Source organism: Mus caroli, chromosome 4, assembly GCF_900094665.2.
Source record: "Mus caroli chromosome 4, CAROLI_EIJ_v1.1, whole genome shotgun sequence".
Taxonomy (NCBI): Eukaryota; Metazoa; Chordata; class Mammalia; order Rodentia; family Muridae; genus Mus; species Mus caroli.
Window position 1 is genome coordinate 38,043,032 of NC_034573.1, and position 15,888 is coordinate 38,058,919.

General features: G+C 49.6%; 1 protein-coding gene across 1 annotated transcript in view; it reads left to right on the forward strand.

Annotated features, from left to right (window-relative positions):
• The window catches only part of Glipr2 (GLI pathogenesis related 2), a 20,894-nt gene extending 7,476 nt beyond the window's left edge, over positions 1 to 13,418 (forward strand). Inside the window, exons 2-5 of the mRNA XM_021159441.2 lie at positions 3,120 to 3,228; positions 3,579 to 3,682; positions 5,486 to 5,563; positions 11,790 to 13,418. Of these exons, the coding sequence (XP_021015100.1) occupies positions 3,120 to 3,228; positions 3,579 to 3,682; positions 5,486 to 5,563; positions 11,790 to 11,950 (452 nt within the window). The 3' untranslated portion in view covers positions 11,951 to 13,418. The remainder of the gene's footprint in view (positions 1 to 3,119; positions 3,229 to 3,578; positions 3,683 to 5,485; positions 5,564 to 11,789) is intronic.
• Positions 13,419 to 15,888: the final 2,470 nt, after the last annotated feature.

Consider the following 15,888-nt stretch of genomic DNA (forward strand, 5'->3'; position numbering starts at 1 on the left):
CCCCCCCGCCCCACCCCGACCCCCGTCTCCTGATCCCGAGACACTTTTCCAGGGAGCTCTCATGACAGCGCAAGTGTCACCGAGTCTCAAGTGTCTCTCAAGGTGTCCCACCAGACTTGCCCTGGCCTGTCTGAGACATGGAAACTGTAAGTTCAGGATGGCTCTGGCTGTGCCAGTTACTGAGACAGGGTGCCTTCCTCATTGTGACCATGTGGCTCATTCAAGCCCTTGTTTTTTTACCCTGCCTATTTACTGAAGGGCAGGGAAACTCATGAAGTTGTAGGTCAGTTCTCCATCTCTCTCAACCACATCCACGGAACTTGGAAAGGGATGGAGACTAACTTGCTTGGTCACTTGCCACTTTCCCGGGGGGTGGGGGGGGGGGAAGTCTCCTCTGTCTTCAGAAAGCTTTTCTCACAGTCCTGGCAGAAGCACATATTTCCTAAAGAGAGATACAGGTGTCAGATATCAGACTACTGGGACAGTGGACCCAAGGAACTGGAATGTCCCAGGAGTCTCCTGCTAGGGGAAGGAAAGGGCTGCAGCCCCAGTGCCAGCCACAGGGAGGGACTTGCCTTCCAGGAAGAGTCCTTACAACTTGAAAAGAGCTGACATGTGGCCCAACCTTGGGCAGAGCCACTTCCTTATACACACCTTGCCTGCCGTTTAAACCCAGACCTCAATGTGGCCACGTTGTCACCTTTCTCTGCTTCCTCACTATTCTCTTGGAATTCTGAAGACAGACATGGCTGTCATGGAGTACTGAAGATGGGGTGGACCCTCACTTCTCAGGGCTCCAGTAACATTTCCACTGGGAGAGAGGACCTTCTTAGTCCTGCCTGAACTGTCATCCCGCCCTGTCTACCCACTAATTCCAGCTTTGTCTGTAGGATCCCAGAATTCACCAGAGCACCCCCACCCACGGGCACCCTCCAGTCTCATCTCCAGGATAAAGAGTCCGGGGCATGCTTATTCTCACAGGATCCCACTTCTAGCCTCCTGCACACACTTCTGGCTCTCTCTTCTCTGCCTCTTGTGCAAGGCAGGGTGGAGCACCCTTGGCCTAGGGGCCTGCGGTTCTGGTTACCACATCTTCCCGCTGGCTCCTTAGCTCACTGCAAGAGACCCAACTTGTGACTTGTGTCCAGGAGTTGCCCTCCTTCCCATTACCCCACTCCCGCTTCGTGTCAGATGGATTCACACTGCCCGTGGAGCAGCTCCAAGATCTTTCCACTTTGCAAATTCTATACTTATTAAACACCTTAAGTTTCCTCTTACCTCAGGACACCTGATCTCTGTCTTTCTTCTCAAAAGGGTGTGGACCTTCTCTGGCCCCAGGATGTGAGGATTTCTGGTTGTGGCTCCACCCTCTGCACTGCTACCATGTTGCCTTCTCTTCACATCCCCACCCATTACCCCGAAACTCACAAATAGGTTCAGAGTCCCTTTCAACCCTGCCCCCGAAACTCACAAATAGGTCCAGAGTCCCTTTCAACCCTGCCCCACCACCTGCTCCTGAGACTGGATCTCCTACCCAGCCTTGTTGGACCCTAAAGCCCTCAAGGGCCATCTACTTCCTCTGTAACTTGTCAGAAAGTCCTAGGATGCCATGATCACCAACCATGCTCTAGCAGATGGGACCAGTCTGGTGCTCACTCATAGACCTGCCCTGCACCCCAGGTCTCCAGAGGGGCTTGGATTCATAAGTTCCCAAGGCTGTTCATGGTGTGTGATCTTATCCTGGCCATTTTGCTCCAGGTTCCTCTTGCATCATTACTAGTTTGCTTTACATGACCGTCACCATTCTCTGTCTGCGTCGTGGGGGACAGTGCTCAGGGAGCAGTTGAGTAGACTTGCGTTGGACTGAATTGATGATCAGTCCTCAGGTGCATTGTGCATCTGTGAGGAGTTGGTGGATGGGTAGGTGTTGGCGGTGGAGGAATGAATGTACAGATGCTGATGCTGGAAAGATGGAAAGCGGATGGATGCTTGGTGCATGGTGGTTTGTTGGAGGGACTGATGGATGGGTTGGGATAAGCGTTGAAGAGAGGAGAGATGCCGGAAGGATGGGGTTGCCTCAGATCGGAAGTGGTGTGGGTTTTGTCCACTCTTGACCTTCCAGTGCTCCATCCCCTGTTTCCCTAAGCCCAGTCCTCTGGATGTTAACTTTGCTGAATTCATAATTCAGGTGGGCACAGGCTCTTCCCTCTCCACAGCCTCACCCTGCTGATTCTGTCCTCCTTTCCTGTGACCACGGTGTCCTCTTCCCTAAACTCTCAGTCCATCCCTCAAGGCTGCTGCCATTGAGCCTCTTGGTTAGCACTATCTCATTCTCTCTCTCTCTCTCTCTCTCTCTCTCTCTCTCTCTCTCTCTCAGTCTCCTCTCTCTGTCTCTTCTCTCTCTCCTCTTTGTCTCTCTCTCTCTCTCCTTTCTCTGTCTCCTCTCTCTGGCTCTCTGACTCTATCTCTCCTCTCTCTCCTCCTTGTTTCTCTGTCTCTCTCTCTCCTCTCTCTCCCTCTCTCCTCTCTCTGTCTCTCTGACTCTTTCTTCTGTCTCCCCCGCCTCTCTCATTTGCTCTCCCTCTCTCTCTCCTGTCTGTGTCTCCCTGTCTCCCTTTCTCCATCCACCCATGCCTCTTGTATTTACTGGTCCAATACGGTACCACCCACTCTAGCTAAGCTCCTTCCTTCTCCCTGAGCTCCCAACCCCAGCTCTCCCCAGACTCCATTGGTCTAGTCTGAAATTATCCAGCCACCTTCAGACATTTTCCTCTAGCAATGTCTGACCAGCTCTGCTCCTTCCTCAATGCCCCTCAGCAGCCAGCAGCAGCTTTCTGAATCTGTGTAGTCCCCTGTTTTTGTTCAGTCGTCTCCCATGGCCTCAGATAAAGATTCAGGTCCCCATCACGGCCCAAAAGATCCTAATCTACAGAGCTCCAATCTGCAGAGGGTGATGGTGGTCACAGAGGCAGAATGAACACTGGTGTGGAACAGGACTGGTATGACCAGGATGAAGAGATAGGGAGGGGCCAGCTGTCTCTGTGTCCTGACGTGTGCCAACAGACCTCTGGTGGTCTCCCCTCTGCAATGAGCTGTTGTCTGTTCCTCTGTCATTCCAGCTTCCAAACAGTTTAATAACGAGGTCCTGAAGGCCCACAACGAGTACCGGGCCCAGCACGGTGTCCCGCCCCTGAAGCTTTGTAAGAAGCTCAACCGGGAAGCCCAGCAGTGAGTCCCCAGCAGCCATTGGCTCAGGCCCTTTGTGGAGCTGCTTCTGCAGTCATGAGGGCCCCTGGGTGGTTGAAGGGATGGATGGGGGTTCAGATATAGCTAGACGTAAGGACCCACTCTTTTGCTGGCCCAGGCAGGCCCCTTTGCTCAATTTTCTAAAAATGGGATGGTCGGGAGGCCCAGGCTATACAGGACCTGTGTTTCTGTTATCCCTCTGATGAACCCAGATAGGGAAGGAGGCTCAGCAGTACAAATCTCAGACGTTGGATGTTGGATGGTGTGTGTGTCAGGGATGGAGGTGGGGGTTTCCCCGGGCGGGGCCTGCTCTGAGGAGACACATTATGCAGGTATTCGGAGGCCCTGGCCAGCACGAGAATTCTCAAGCACAGTCCAGAGTCCAGTCGTGGCCAGTGTGGAGAGAACCTTGCGTGGGCGTCCTATGATCAGACAGGTAGGACACTCTCAGCTCCTCCCCACTCTGCTCTGCTAGATCTAAGATGAGGCCTCTGAGTGCTCCTCCTGGCACTGCCCTTCATGGTTCAATGATGGTGGAGCCACAGTCCCAGGAAGGGAAAGAAAACCCCTGAATTCTCTGCATCTGTTGCTGGGCTGACCTCAGTAGCTGGCCCACAGCCAGTAGGCTGGGAGCCTGAAGAGAGATGAGTCAGAGGAGACAGCTCGGGTGCAGAAGTCAGAGGCGCGGGCGCCGGAGACTACAGCATCTGTATCACTTCAGCCGGCTGTGGGCACCGGAGCGTCCTGTGCTTTGCTAAATTATTTATTTTTGCCCTGTAAATGTATTGCTTTCATAATCAGCAAGGAAAAAAAAAGAATTGAGCATTTTTTCTTTTCTTTAAAAAGAAAGAAAGAGAGAGAGAGAGGGAGAAGGAAGGAAGGAAGGAGAGAGAGAGAAGGAAAGAAAGAAAAGAAGAGAAGAGGAGAAGAGAAGAGAAGAGAAGAGAAGAGAAGAGAAGAGAAGAGAAGAGAAGAGAAGAGAAGAGAAGAGAAGAGAAGAGAAGAGAAGAGAAGAGAAGAGAAAAGAAATGATTTTTCTGCCCAGGGCCTGGGAGGGAGTGACCCCACCCCCACTGGACAGACATTCTTGAATCTCTATCTCCTGCAGCCCCGAGGTAGCTTTTTAGGAAAATAGTAAGAGCTGTCACTATCTCTGGGGCTTTCTCCAAAGCCCAGAAGAGAATGACTCCTTTCCCTCCCCAACCTCACATTCCTGGGAGCTCCCAAGGGGATTCCCCAAATGCCTGGCTTCCCTAGCATCATCCCCTCCCCCACCTGCCCCACCCCCACACCAGCTGTCCTCTCCCCCAAAGCTACGTGCCTGGAAGGCAGCTGATGGTGGGGCCTCTGAGCCTCTTCCTCAGCCTACAGACTCCCGGCCCAGGCTCAGCTTCTCCTGACTGGGAGAAGGGTGCTGGGTGGACGCAGACTTGATAGGATCCCCGGGGTGCTGCTCTATCCAGGCTGACCTTATGCTGGATCTCAGAGCATCATGATCAAGCCAGTTCTCTCTCTCTCTCTCTCTCTCTCTCTCTCTCTCTCTCTCTCTCTCTCTCTCTCTGACCCAAGTTTAAGTATCTCATAGTTACATGCTAGACTCTTTTGGAGAGTTTAGAATACTTCCCAACCCCTGGGTCTCTCCTCTAGAGAAATCAATACAACTGATCTCAAAACGGCCCAGGCCTCAGCTTTTTTTCATTGGCCACCAGGGTGACGTCTTGACATCCATGTCCTGATTGGAGCTATGGCTCTGAGATCAACAGATCCTAGGAGATGCCACGCTGACAGTGGATGCTCAAGATGGAGGCCCCTTGGCCTACTGGCTCAGCTCCCTTTATTCCTATGGGTATTTTAGAAATGGACCCCAGGTGGGATGAGGACAGGCTCCCAGAAATTCAAAACATGGCTAGAAGATCCTTGGGATTCACTGAGTCCAACCTTCTGCTGCAGAGGTCCAGAGCAGGGAACACCTTGTCTAGAATGCCACAGTGGCTCAGTGGCAGGATGTAGGCCACCTCATCTGCGGACTCTTGACCCCAGTGCTCAACCCACCCAGAGAAGGCACTGGGTGCCTTCTTCCTGAGTCCTCAGGACTCTGCAGGTACTCCCTAATGTTTCACCTCGCCAAGGCTTTGTCAGACATCCAATGTGGAATGGGGGTTGGGGGTTGGGGGAAGAAGCCAGAGGGAGGGGGTGTATAGATTTTATTGCTGAGCTCTTACGTGTCTTTTCTGTACAGGAAAGGATGTGGCTGATAGGTGGTACAGCGAAATCAAGAGCTACAACTTCCAGCAGCCTGGTTTCACCTCAGGGACTGGTGAGTGGAGGGGCCTGGGCTAAATGTCAGTCAACACGGTGGTCTGTCTCCCTTCAGAAAGTTCGCTCTTCCCCTCCTGCACTGCTTCAGCCGTCCTTCACTGGTTTAACCCTGCCCAGAACACAAAGCTTTCCCTTCCCATCACCTGCCCACCTCACCCCCCCACCACCACCATTCCAGACCTGTAGCCTTTCTTCATCCTGACCCCAGACACCACATCCCCAGGCAGCTCAAAGTTGGGTGTGTACCGGCAGTGTTTCCTTCTTGAGCTGATATTTGAGCATATATGACCAACCTGCTCATCCTGCCTCTGGTGTCTCTCCTGCCTCAGCTGCTCTCCTAGTTACTCTGCTGTGGCTCCCTGGGGACAATTCAGAAAGAGTCAGGCTTGTCTTCACCTCCCGCCTCTACAGACACACATGCACACACGCACACACAGACACAGACAGACAGACAGACACACACACACACACACACACTACTTCTCCCCATTTCTCAGGACTGGGGCTTCCCTTGCATCATGGGCTGTGGCTCAGGTGAGTCTAAGAAGATTCAGAAAAACGCAGGCTCTTGGCTCTGCTGTTTGTGTGTTGTGGGAACTTGAGTCATTCTTTTTACCCTATCCAAGGACATGGTGGGAACCTCTCTGGTGCTTCTGGGAGCTGTCGATTCAGAAACAGGGAAGATCACCTTTCTTATAGGCCGTGTGTGTGTGTGTGTGTGTGCTCACTCTCAAATGTGTATACAGATACATGTGTTTGTGCATGCAGATACACACGTGTGTGCTCATATAAATGCATGTGTGTCCACATGAAGATGCTCTGTGTGTGTCTGTGTCTGTGTGTGCGCATCTGCGTGTATGTGTGTATATACACGTGTATAGATACATGAGTGTGCATAAGGAGACCAGAGGTTGATGTCTAATGTCCTCCCCAGTTTCTCTCCACCTCATTTTTTGAGACAGGGCTTCTCGCTGCGTCTGGAGTTCTGCAATTTAACTAGACTGGCCAGCCAGTGAGCCCCATCCCTCCCCCACTCCACCCTTGAGGGAGCTGGGGAGGTTACAGAGATGCTGGGCAAACCTTTTTGCACCAGACTAAGGAAGAGCCCTTTCTCCAGCCCTGAGCAGCAAACATTTATCTTACTAAAGTCTGGCCAGCTTTTCTGGGCTCTGAGGTCCTTCTGCCCCGTTTGCTGCCCCCCACCCCTACCCCTTGTCTTTTCTCAGAAGTGACTCAGACCCCTCCTGAGCCCAGGACAGGCTAGGAAGGAATGTGTGTCTGACTCAAAACACCCGAGAAACTGAAAGGGGGAGTTTTCCTCCTCACTCCAACCCCTCCCCCATCATCCCATCTACTGTAGAGCCATCTGAGGCCTGCCACCCCCTGGAGAGTTTCTTCAGAGGCAGGAAATGACGTGTTCTTACTATTTCCTGTGGCTTACTGCTCACCCTGTCCAGGAAGGGTTCTTGCAACCTTAGGTGCAGATCTGGGACATTTCTGGTTCAGTTAGCGCCCCGCCCCCTCCTCCACCCCCGGGTTGCGAGGCTGAGGAGCAGCTAGCTGCTGCCTGAGCTTCAGATGGCAATGACCCTGCCACTGAGTGAGGAGGAGGGAACAGGGATTTCGGATGTGTGGGCAGAGCCTTGGCTCCTTTTAACAGTGTCCACAGACTTTCACTTCATAGCTTGCTTTTCCTGAGTGAGGTTCTTGACCAACCGGACACATGCTGGATTTTGGAGCTGCACATAGCGTTGCTTGATGGTTATTAAGTGACTGTATCCACACCAGCCTCCAATGGAGCTAAAAGCAGGGCTTTATTCTGCCCATTTAGCAAAGGAGAAGTCTGAGACCTACAAAGAGAAAGGCTTTTGTTGTATCTTCTGCTCATACCCAGTGCCCTTTCCATGGTCCCTGCACCAAGGGATGGTGCCTGCACCAAGGGATGGTGCCTGCACAATGCTGGGGACAAATGACACTCCACACCCGAGCCTTTGGTGTTGTGGAGCTGTGGCTTCAAGCCTTGAGGATTGCCAAGCCCACCCTGCATGAGTCTCTCAATTCCTGGCTTCTTGCTGCATTGTTTTCTGGGGGCTCCCCAACCTGAGCTTATATAGGTGAAAGGCCTTTGAGATACCTTATTATCTACTTGGACTAACAGCCCCTCCCTCAGTCAGCTTCTTGCAGTCTATCGAACTGTCCCTACTATTCTTTATAATTGCTTTGTTCTGTCCTATTTAAATGAGTAAATTTGTTGATTCTAAATGAGACATGACACGCTGTCTGAAAATGATGCAAGCTCATGGTTTCTTGTGTATCATCCTAAAGTTATCCTGAGTTTTATGTGTGTGTGTGTATGCGTGTGTGTGTGTGTATGCATGTGTGTGTGGTGTGTTTATGTGTGCATGAGTATGTGAGTGTGTGTGTATATATGTGTGTGTGTAGTGTTTGTGTATGTATGGGCATGTGTGTGTCTGTGTGTGTCCTCTTTTGCACTGTCAGAGATTGTCTATATCAGTATAGAAAGTTGTCTCATTCTTTCTTCTCTTTGTACACTATTACTTTGCAAGGATCTACTACTGTAGTTGGTTCAGTGTAGTTTTCAAAGGTATATTCTAGGAAATTCAGTTCACAGCCAGAAAGAGGATGTGATCCCTTTAAGGGGTTCAGACAAAGAAGAAAAGAAAAAGGAACTGTTGTTGGAAGTTAATATTAGAAACCAGTATGTTATCTGAGGTTGCTAAGGAAGTTGTGTCCCTTAATTCAGCTCTGAATACCGTAATGGGATTACCCTGTGCAGATGGAAACCTCACAGACTGCTCAGTGACCTCCCTTAAGGAGCAAAGTTGCACACACGTCATCGCTGATGAGCACTTTCTGTCCGGCCAGTTGCTTGGCAACCAGTGGATGATGGCTGCTTCCTCCTCCTTTGGGAAACAGAAAGATGGTCAATGGCCAAAGCCCGTGGCCATGGTTACTTTAGGAAGCCTGTGGGAGAAAGGGCTTGAGCCCTGGCCAAGAGTCAGCCAGGGAAGCAGGGGTGCCTGGCAAGGTTGCCCAGTGCCTGGAGCTGAGAGCCACAGCAGACCAACCACAGAAGACCAGGCCAGAAGGGCCTCTGTTCAGAATTGAAAACCAGAGTTTATAGAGCTGAGGTCAGTACAAGTTTAGAGATAAATAAAGATGTAGAGTCATACCTAGGCAGTCTTTCTTTTGAAAAAAATTAATCTTTGAGATAGGATTTCTTTGTATAGTTTAAGGAAGTTTGAAGTTGCTGTGTACTCCAGGTTAACCTGGAGCTAAGGTTTCACGATTTAAAAGTTATGGGCCTGTGAGCTGGTTCAGAGTCACTTGCCACTAAGATGACAACCTGAGTTTAGGTAGGAGGGGACTGACTCCTGAAGTTGTTCTCTGACCTTCACAGGGGTGCCAAGGCATGCATGTGCCCCCCACATACAAGTGCGCGCAAACACACACACACACACACACACACACACACATTCTTAGACAAATGTAATTTGTGTTTTGTTTTTGCTGTCGTTTTTCAAGACAGGGCTTCTCTTTGTAGCCCTGGCTGATCTGTAACTTGCTCTGTAGACCAGGCTAGCCTCAAACTCAGAGATCTGCTGGCCTCTGCCTCCCAAGTGCTGGAACTAAAGGCGTGTGCCACCAGGCCCATCAACAAATGTAATATTAAATTTAAAAACATTAAGCATGAACCAGGTATGGTGGCTTGGGGCTGTAAGACCAGCCCTTGGGAGAGTTAGGCAGGAGGATAGCCTCAGTCTTTGAACTCAAAGCCAGTGAGGTCCAAAGAGTAAGAAAGACCAGAAATCAGTGGGTAAGGATACAGCTCAGCTGGTAAAGTACACACCTAACATGCCTGAGGCCCTGGGTTCAATCCCCAGCACCACATGTGCTGGGTGTGGTGGTAGGGGTGCCTGTGTAACACACACACACACACACACACACACACACACACACACACACACACACACGAGGCCCTCAGTTTAATCCCCAGCATGGCATTAAAGCTGTATGCTGCTGACACGTCCTGTGATAGCAGAGGCGAGGCTGGATGATCAGGTCGTCAAGGGTATTCTCCCTATATATTGGATATGAGGCAGCCCTGACATACGGAGACCCTGACTTAAAAAAAAAAAAAAAAAAAAAAAAACAGTGCCTGCCTTTCTAGGCCAACAGCATAACGTTTCCTTTTTCCCCATCTCTTTCTTGAATAGCAGCTGTATTTGCTGACTGTGACTCCCCCGGAGAGACCACGCCCAGGCTCGAATGTCTTGGATGCGTCTGGCTTCTTTCCTATGACTTTCTCTTTAGAAGCCTATGCTCTTGAGTATGCCTTGGTTTCTTCTAGACTCCTCCCTTTCCTGATTATCATACGTGCATAAGCCTAACTTAAAATATCTTTAATAAAAGAACAAGTTTCCTTTGCCGTGTGTGTGTGTGTGTGTGTGTGTGTGTGTGTGTGGGGTGTGTGTGTGTGTGTGTGTGTGTGTGTGTAGGGAGTCATAGGTGAAGGACAGTAGGAACAGAGAGTGAAAAAGATGGGGTGTGGTCAGGGTAGAGAGGGAGATGTTTGGTAAATGAAGGGGTGATTCTGTAAGGCTTATTTAAACAAATGTTACTCAGTCAGAGACCCAAGGGACGAGAATCTGTTGGCCAATGGAAGGCTCCCGAGGTTGGGAGTCTACAATGGTGGAGTGCTTACTGGGGTGCACAGTCTTGGGTTCAATTCTCAGTACTAAAAAACAGACAAGAACATCCAGACATAGGCTAATTGAGCAAGGGTTTATTCCCAACAGGATCTTCAGTCAGGAGCAGCCTGCTATGCTCAGGGAATGGAAGCACCAGGCCGAGGTATTAGCTTTCATTCCGGGTGCAACCAGCAATGAGTGTCCGGTTTTTACTTGAGGAAATTACATAGATAGGACTGGTGCCTCAGCATGATCTCTCTAATTCATTGACTTGCCGATTCATTTTTTTTTTTTTTTTCACAGTGACAATGAATTAGAGAGGACAGAAGTGGATTCCAAGGACAGTCAGGAGATGTTGCTGTGTTCCAAGGGAGAAAGCTGAAGGAAACCAAGGTTTTGGAAGGACATAGGTTGGAGTTAGCGTTTAGACTTGAATTCCTCAGGAACTAGTGGTAGGTTATGGGGAATTTCTAAGAGGGAGAAGAACGCAGGCTCATCCCAGGAGCACGAGCACTAAGACGCTGTTGCTACAGAAGGGTCAGCAGAGGAGCAGATCTGGGGAACCACAGTCAAGAGTGAGGTTTGGATAGATTACATCTGTGAGTCACAGATGTAATGTGGAAATGTGTGGTGTTTGCTTTGGGAACCGAGACTGCAGATTTGAGCTGGAGAAATCCACCTGGGAGCCAGGAAAAGATGAGATTGGCTGAAGAATAGAGTGTAGCAAAAAGAAGAGCCTTAGACTGAGAAGGATTCAGAGGGAGTAAAACCAGGATGCAGGCTGGGGATGGAGGGGATGCTAAGAGTCTAGTGTCCCGGAACTCAGCGAGGGAGAAAGCTTGAAAAGGAAGGACATTGACTGTAGTAATGTTCCTGAGAGATCAAATAAGACACAGATAGAAAGAAAGAAAGAAAGAAAGAAAGAAAGAAAGAAAGAAAGAAAGAAAGAAAGAAAGAGACTAGAAAATAACAGAGGGATGTTTAAGAAGTTCAGCTTTGGGGGTCTGGAGAGACAGTTCAGCAGATAAAAATATTTGCTTCTGTTGCAGAGGACGCAGGTTCAGTTCCCAACCCCCATGTGATGGTTCACACCCACTCAGAACTCCAATTCCAGGGCGTGTGACACCTTCTTCTGACTTCCCAGGGAACCATAAACATTCCAGCAAAACATTCATACACGTAAAGTAAAATCTAAAAATCTGAAAGAGAGTTTCATTTAGGGGGCACTGTTTGGGGTGGGTGCCTGGTAAGCTGGTGTCATAGTTGCTGGGACCCCTGTGCTTTATCACAACCTCAGGAAGACTGGGAGAAAGTGTTGGGTCGGCTGCAGTCCGTGAGACTGATTGGCGGCGTGTGCTTTACAAATCCAATGTGTTCTGTTTCTTCCTCATGATCTGCATCTGCAAATGCCACATAGCCAGAGCTGGAGAAGAGAGCACAGGGCTTAGAGGGTCCCTTAAGCATCCTCTCCGGTTCTGTGGATTTCACCGGCTCCTCCCTCGTTTCCCACAGGGCACTTTACAGCTATGGTATGGAAGAATACCAAGAAGATAGGCGTGGGGAAGGCATCTGCGAGTGACGGGTCCTCCTTTGTGGTGGCTAGATACTTCCCAGCAGGGAATATTGTCAACCAGGGCTTCTTCGAAGAGAATGTCCCACCTCCAAAGAAGTAGCTCATGCCACCAAATGTGACGAGATGGGGATGCATATATGAAGTGCCTATAGAACCACAAAACGCCAGCGAGTGTCAGTCCCCGTGGGTGTGTGTATTTATGTGTTTACCTGTGAGCATCTCTCGTGACAGTTGCACCTGAGCTCCTTCTGACTGAAGGATGGCCATCCGAAACATTTGTCCAGAGGGTTAGCTAGACCACAATTGGGTAAGATTAGTTCTAAAATCTTTTTTCTGTTTTTGTTTTGTTTTTATTTTTGTTTTGTTTTGTTTTTTTTGTTTTGCTTTTATTTTTGTTTTGTTTTTTCAAGGCAGGGTTTCTGGGTGTAGCCTTGGCTGTCCTAGAATTTGCTCTGCAGACCAGGCTGGCAGAGATGCACCTCCCTGTGCCTGGTTTTTGTTGGTTTTGTTTTTGTTTTTTAAAGCAGATTTCATTTGAAACTTTCTTCCTTCTAATATCCATCCTTGGGCTTTGAAGATTCTGAATATTTGCCATTCTGAGAAGTGAGGTCTTTCCTAAGCCCTTCCTGCACTGTAATCTTCTTGTGGTAGATACTGAAGGGATCGACACGTCCTTTAGGTGTGACATAAAGCAGCTAGTGTTAGAAACATGTGGCCAGCTGCATTTCACAGGATCAGTGAGAACTCTCAGTCTCAGTTGGAAGACATGATATCATCCTGCATCCTCCAGGAATCTCTAATAGAATTGCCAAAGAACAAACGGAGATGGAAAAAAAGAGCCTTACATCCTTGAAGTTTTTCAACCTTTAAAGAGCAAATACCACAGCTACTAGCACCTCTCACACCTCACATGTGGGTTGTTTGTTTGTTTTTGTTTTTTGTTTTTAAGTTTCATTGCTCACAGCCCTACTCTGGCTTCTGGGGGGCGGGGCTAGGTCTGGAATGCAGCCCTGCACCCCAGTCATCTCAAGCCTCCCCTCTCCTTGTCTGGGCTCCTGGCCAAGGCCTTGGACTATGATGAAGTCAATAGAGCAGAGGTGAGGGTGAGCTTCACTTGGGGGCCCTGGAGGAAGCCCCAAAGCCTCTGTCCTTCCCCAACCCTGCAGGCGGTGACCACCCAGGCCTGTCCCCGGCAGCTGTGGCTACAGCTGCGTCTTGGCTTCCTCTCGGAATGTGTGACAAGCCCAAATGCTCCAGGGAGGAGGCCCAAACAAGGAGATTAGGAACGCTAATTTGATCCTGTGTTTTGCCTCAAACTATACACAGTTTCCTCTGAAAGAACTGATTTAACCAGGTCTGCCAGGGAGGGATCAAGCCAGAGGTTCAAAGGTGGATCCCTGAAATGGTGGTATCTCCTCCTGCAAGGAGATAAAAGGGTTGTTGGCCTAATGACAGCAAGGCTGGCTGGTCTTTGTTACACTGTGAACAGTCCCACACTGCTGCCACTTGGTTCATTCAGGGATAGCAACAAACAAATGAGACAATAAAATCCTTTCCTTTTTGTGTAACTTCTTCCTCTAATGCGATTCGTGCTTAGTTTATGGCTGAGGTGATCTGGGACTCTGAACCCATCTTGAGCCACTTCCTCCTCCCCAGTCCCTCCCCTGGGGACCACACTGCCTAAATAGCTACTTTAGGAAGCATGTGACCCAGTGGCTCACAGATGAGTAGACTGCCTGATCCGAGGGCATACCAGCGACAAGGAATGTGAGCTCAGACACGTGGAGAGAATTTACTGGCGGAACTGAAAACGTACCAATGGTGCGAGTTTAAAATAGAGGCCCAGCAAACCTAAGCTATATGTTCTGTAGTCCAGTTATTAATGGTAAAGGCAGGTGAGCCTAGAATCCTAGCTATTCGTAAGATGATGGGAAGTTCAAGGCCAGCCTGGACAACTTATTGAGAATCTGTCTGAAAGGAAGACCAAGAAGCTATACTGAGCTTCCTGCTTGTAATTCTGTATATCTTTGAAAATGCCCTAATTATCTTTAAGGGTTTGCAATACGATGATGTCAACCTATAAAAATTAGAATATTAGGGTCTCCTTCCCAGGAAAATCCCATAAATGGAAAATGCTGATCAGGGCAGGAGGAAAGTGGGAGACCGGGCAGGAGCCCTTTCCTGGCTGAACCAAGCAAACAGCCATTGAACTTCCTGCCCATCCCTAGGAGTACCAATGTCTGCATAGAACCAGGTGGCGGGAGCTGGCGTGAAGCCACTCTCGAAGCTGGCGTCTGTTCCACAGTTGGTTGGGACTAAGGAAAAAGCTGCTTTCCAGGACTGGAGAAGAGCCAGCGAGCAACGCTGGCTGAGCAGATGGGCACAAGCACACCCACCTTCCTTTGCAAATTCTGTCAGTCTCACAGAGTAGCCCTGGCTGTCCCAGCACTTGCTAGGTAGTGGACTAAGCTGACTCCAAACGGGCAATTCTCCTGCCCCAGGCTCATTCCTTCTTTAACTATAAAGAACATTTTATTAATCAGGCGTAGGGGTGCACACCTGTAGTTTCAGCACAGGCAGACACGGACAGTTCTCCATGAGTTCCAAGCCAGCCTGGGATACCTAACAAGTTCTAGAATAGGCAGGGCTACATAAAGAGACCCCGTGTTGTAGGTGTCTTATTACTGTGGTAAAACACCTTGACCAAAAGCAACCTAGGGAGGAAAGAGCCCTTGCATCTTACACTTCCCGTAACAGTCCCTCACCCAGGAGGGCAGGGCAGGAATTTAGAGGCAGGAACTCAAACAGTCGAGGGAGGAGTGCTGTTTACTGGCTGTCCAAGGATGACACCAGCGACATGAGCTTGGCCCTCCCCCACTGATCATGAGACAAGCAACACCTACCTCCCAGACTTGCATACAGGCCACTATGAGGTTATTTTTCTCAGCTAAGGTTCCTTCTTTCCAGATGCATCTCTAAACAAAACAAAACTACATATAGCGTGTGCAGGTGAGGGGACAACTTTGCCGGCTCTCCGTGTCCGACTACCTTTGTGTGGGTTCCAGGAGTTGAATTTGGGTGGTCAGGCTTGCTGGGCAGGCATTCTGCCTGCAGAGAGACCTCAGCAGCAGCTGTGCAAACACCTCTTTTGTTTGTTTGTTTTTTAATCTCAAGTAGTCCAGGCTGGCCTAGAATTTAAAGACTATGTATCTAAAGGGGACCTTGAACTTCCAATCATCCTGCTCCTATCTCTTGAGTGCTTGGATTAGAGGCATGTCTCACTATTCCAAGATGGCATGGTTCTCGGGATCCAACCTACCGCTCTGTGTGACAGGCAAGCATTCTACCCACTGAGCTTTGTCCCCAGCCCAGGTTAATGAGCTTTTACATTTTTAACTTTGAGACAGTCAGTCTACTATGTTGCCCCAGGCTGGCCTAAATTTAGGCCTTCCGCAATCTGAGACACATATGGACTACTGTACCCCCACTTTTTGTTTAATTTTAAGGTCTACACATGTGAAGCACCACACCCCAATTTTTGTTTTGTTTTAAGGTCTATGTTGCCCAGGCTGACCTGAAACTTTGGAGCTCAGAGTCCCTCCTGCTTCTGCCTGCCGAGTAACTTCTGCCTGCCTAGTAACCGGGTTCGGAGCTTTGAGTCTTGAGTTTGTTGAGGATGGGAGCTTTGCAACTGAGATCGGAAACTGTGGCAAATGATCTCCAGTTGAACAAGCCTCTTCCCTCCAGGCCTTAGTCAGGTCTGTCAGATCCTCCCAGACCTCCATGATCTCCAGCTGGAGGCATACGGTGAGTGAGCTCATGTCTGCCCTGGTGTTCTGGGATCTGATGACCTTCTGCTTCTGGTAAATGTCCCAGGAAGTGGGGTCTGACAGTCAGGATGCCACTGGATTCAAGCATCCTTATCAGACAGATTCACGATGCTTCCTCTGGCCAAGTGGCCCCTGTTTCTCAGGTCAGGAGCTGAAATTCCCTGAGAGAGAGAGAGAGAGAGAGAGAGAGAGAGAGAGAGAGAGAGAG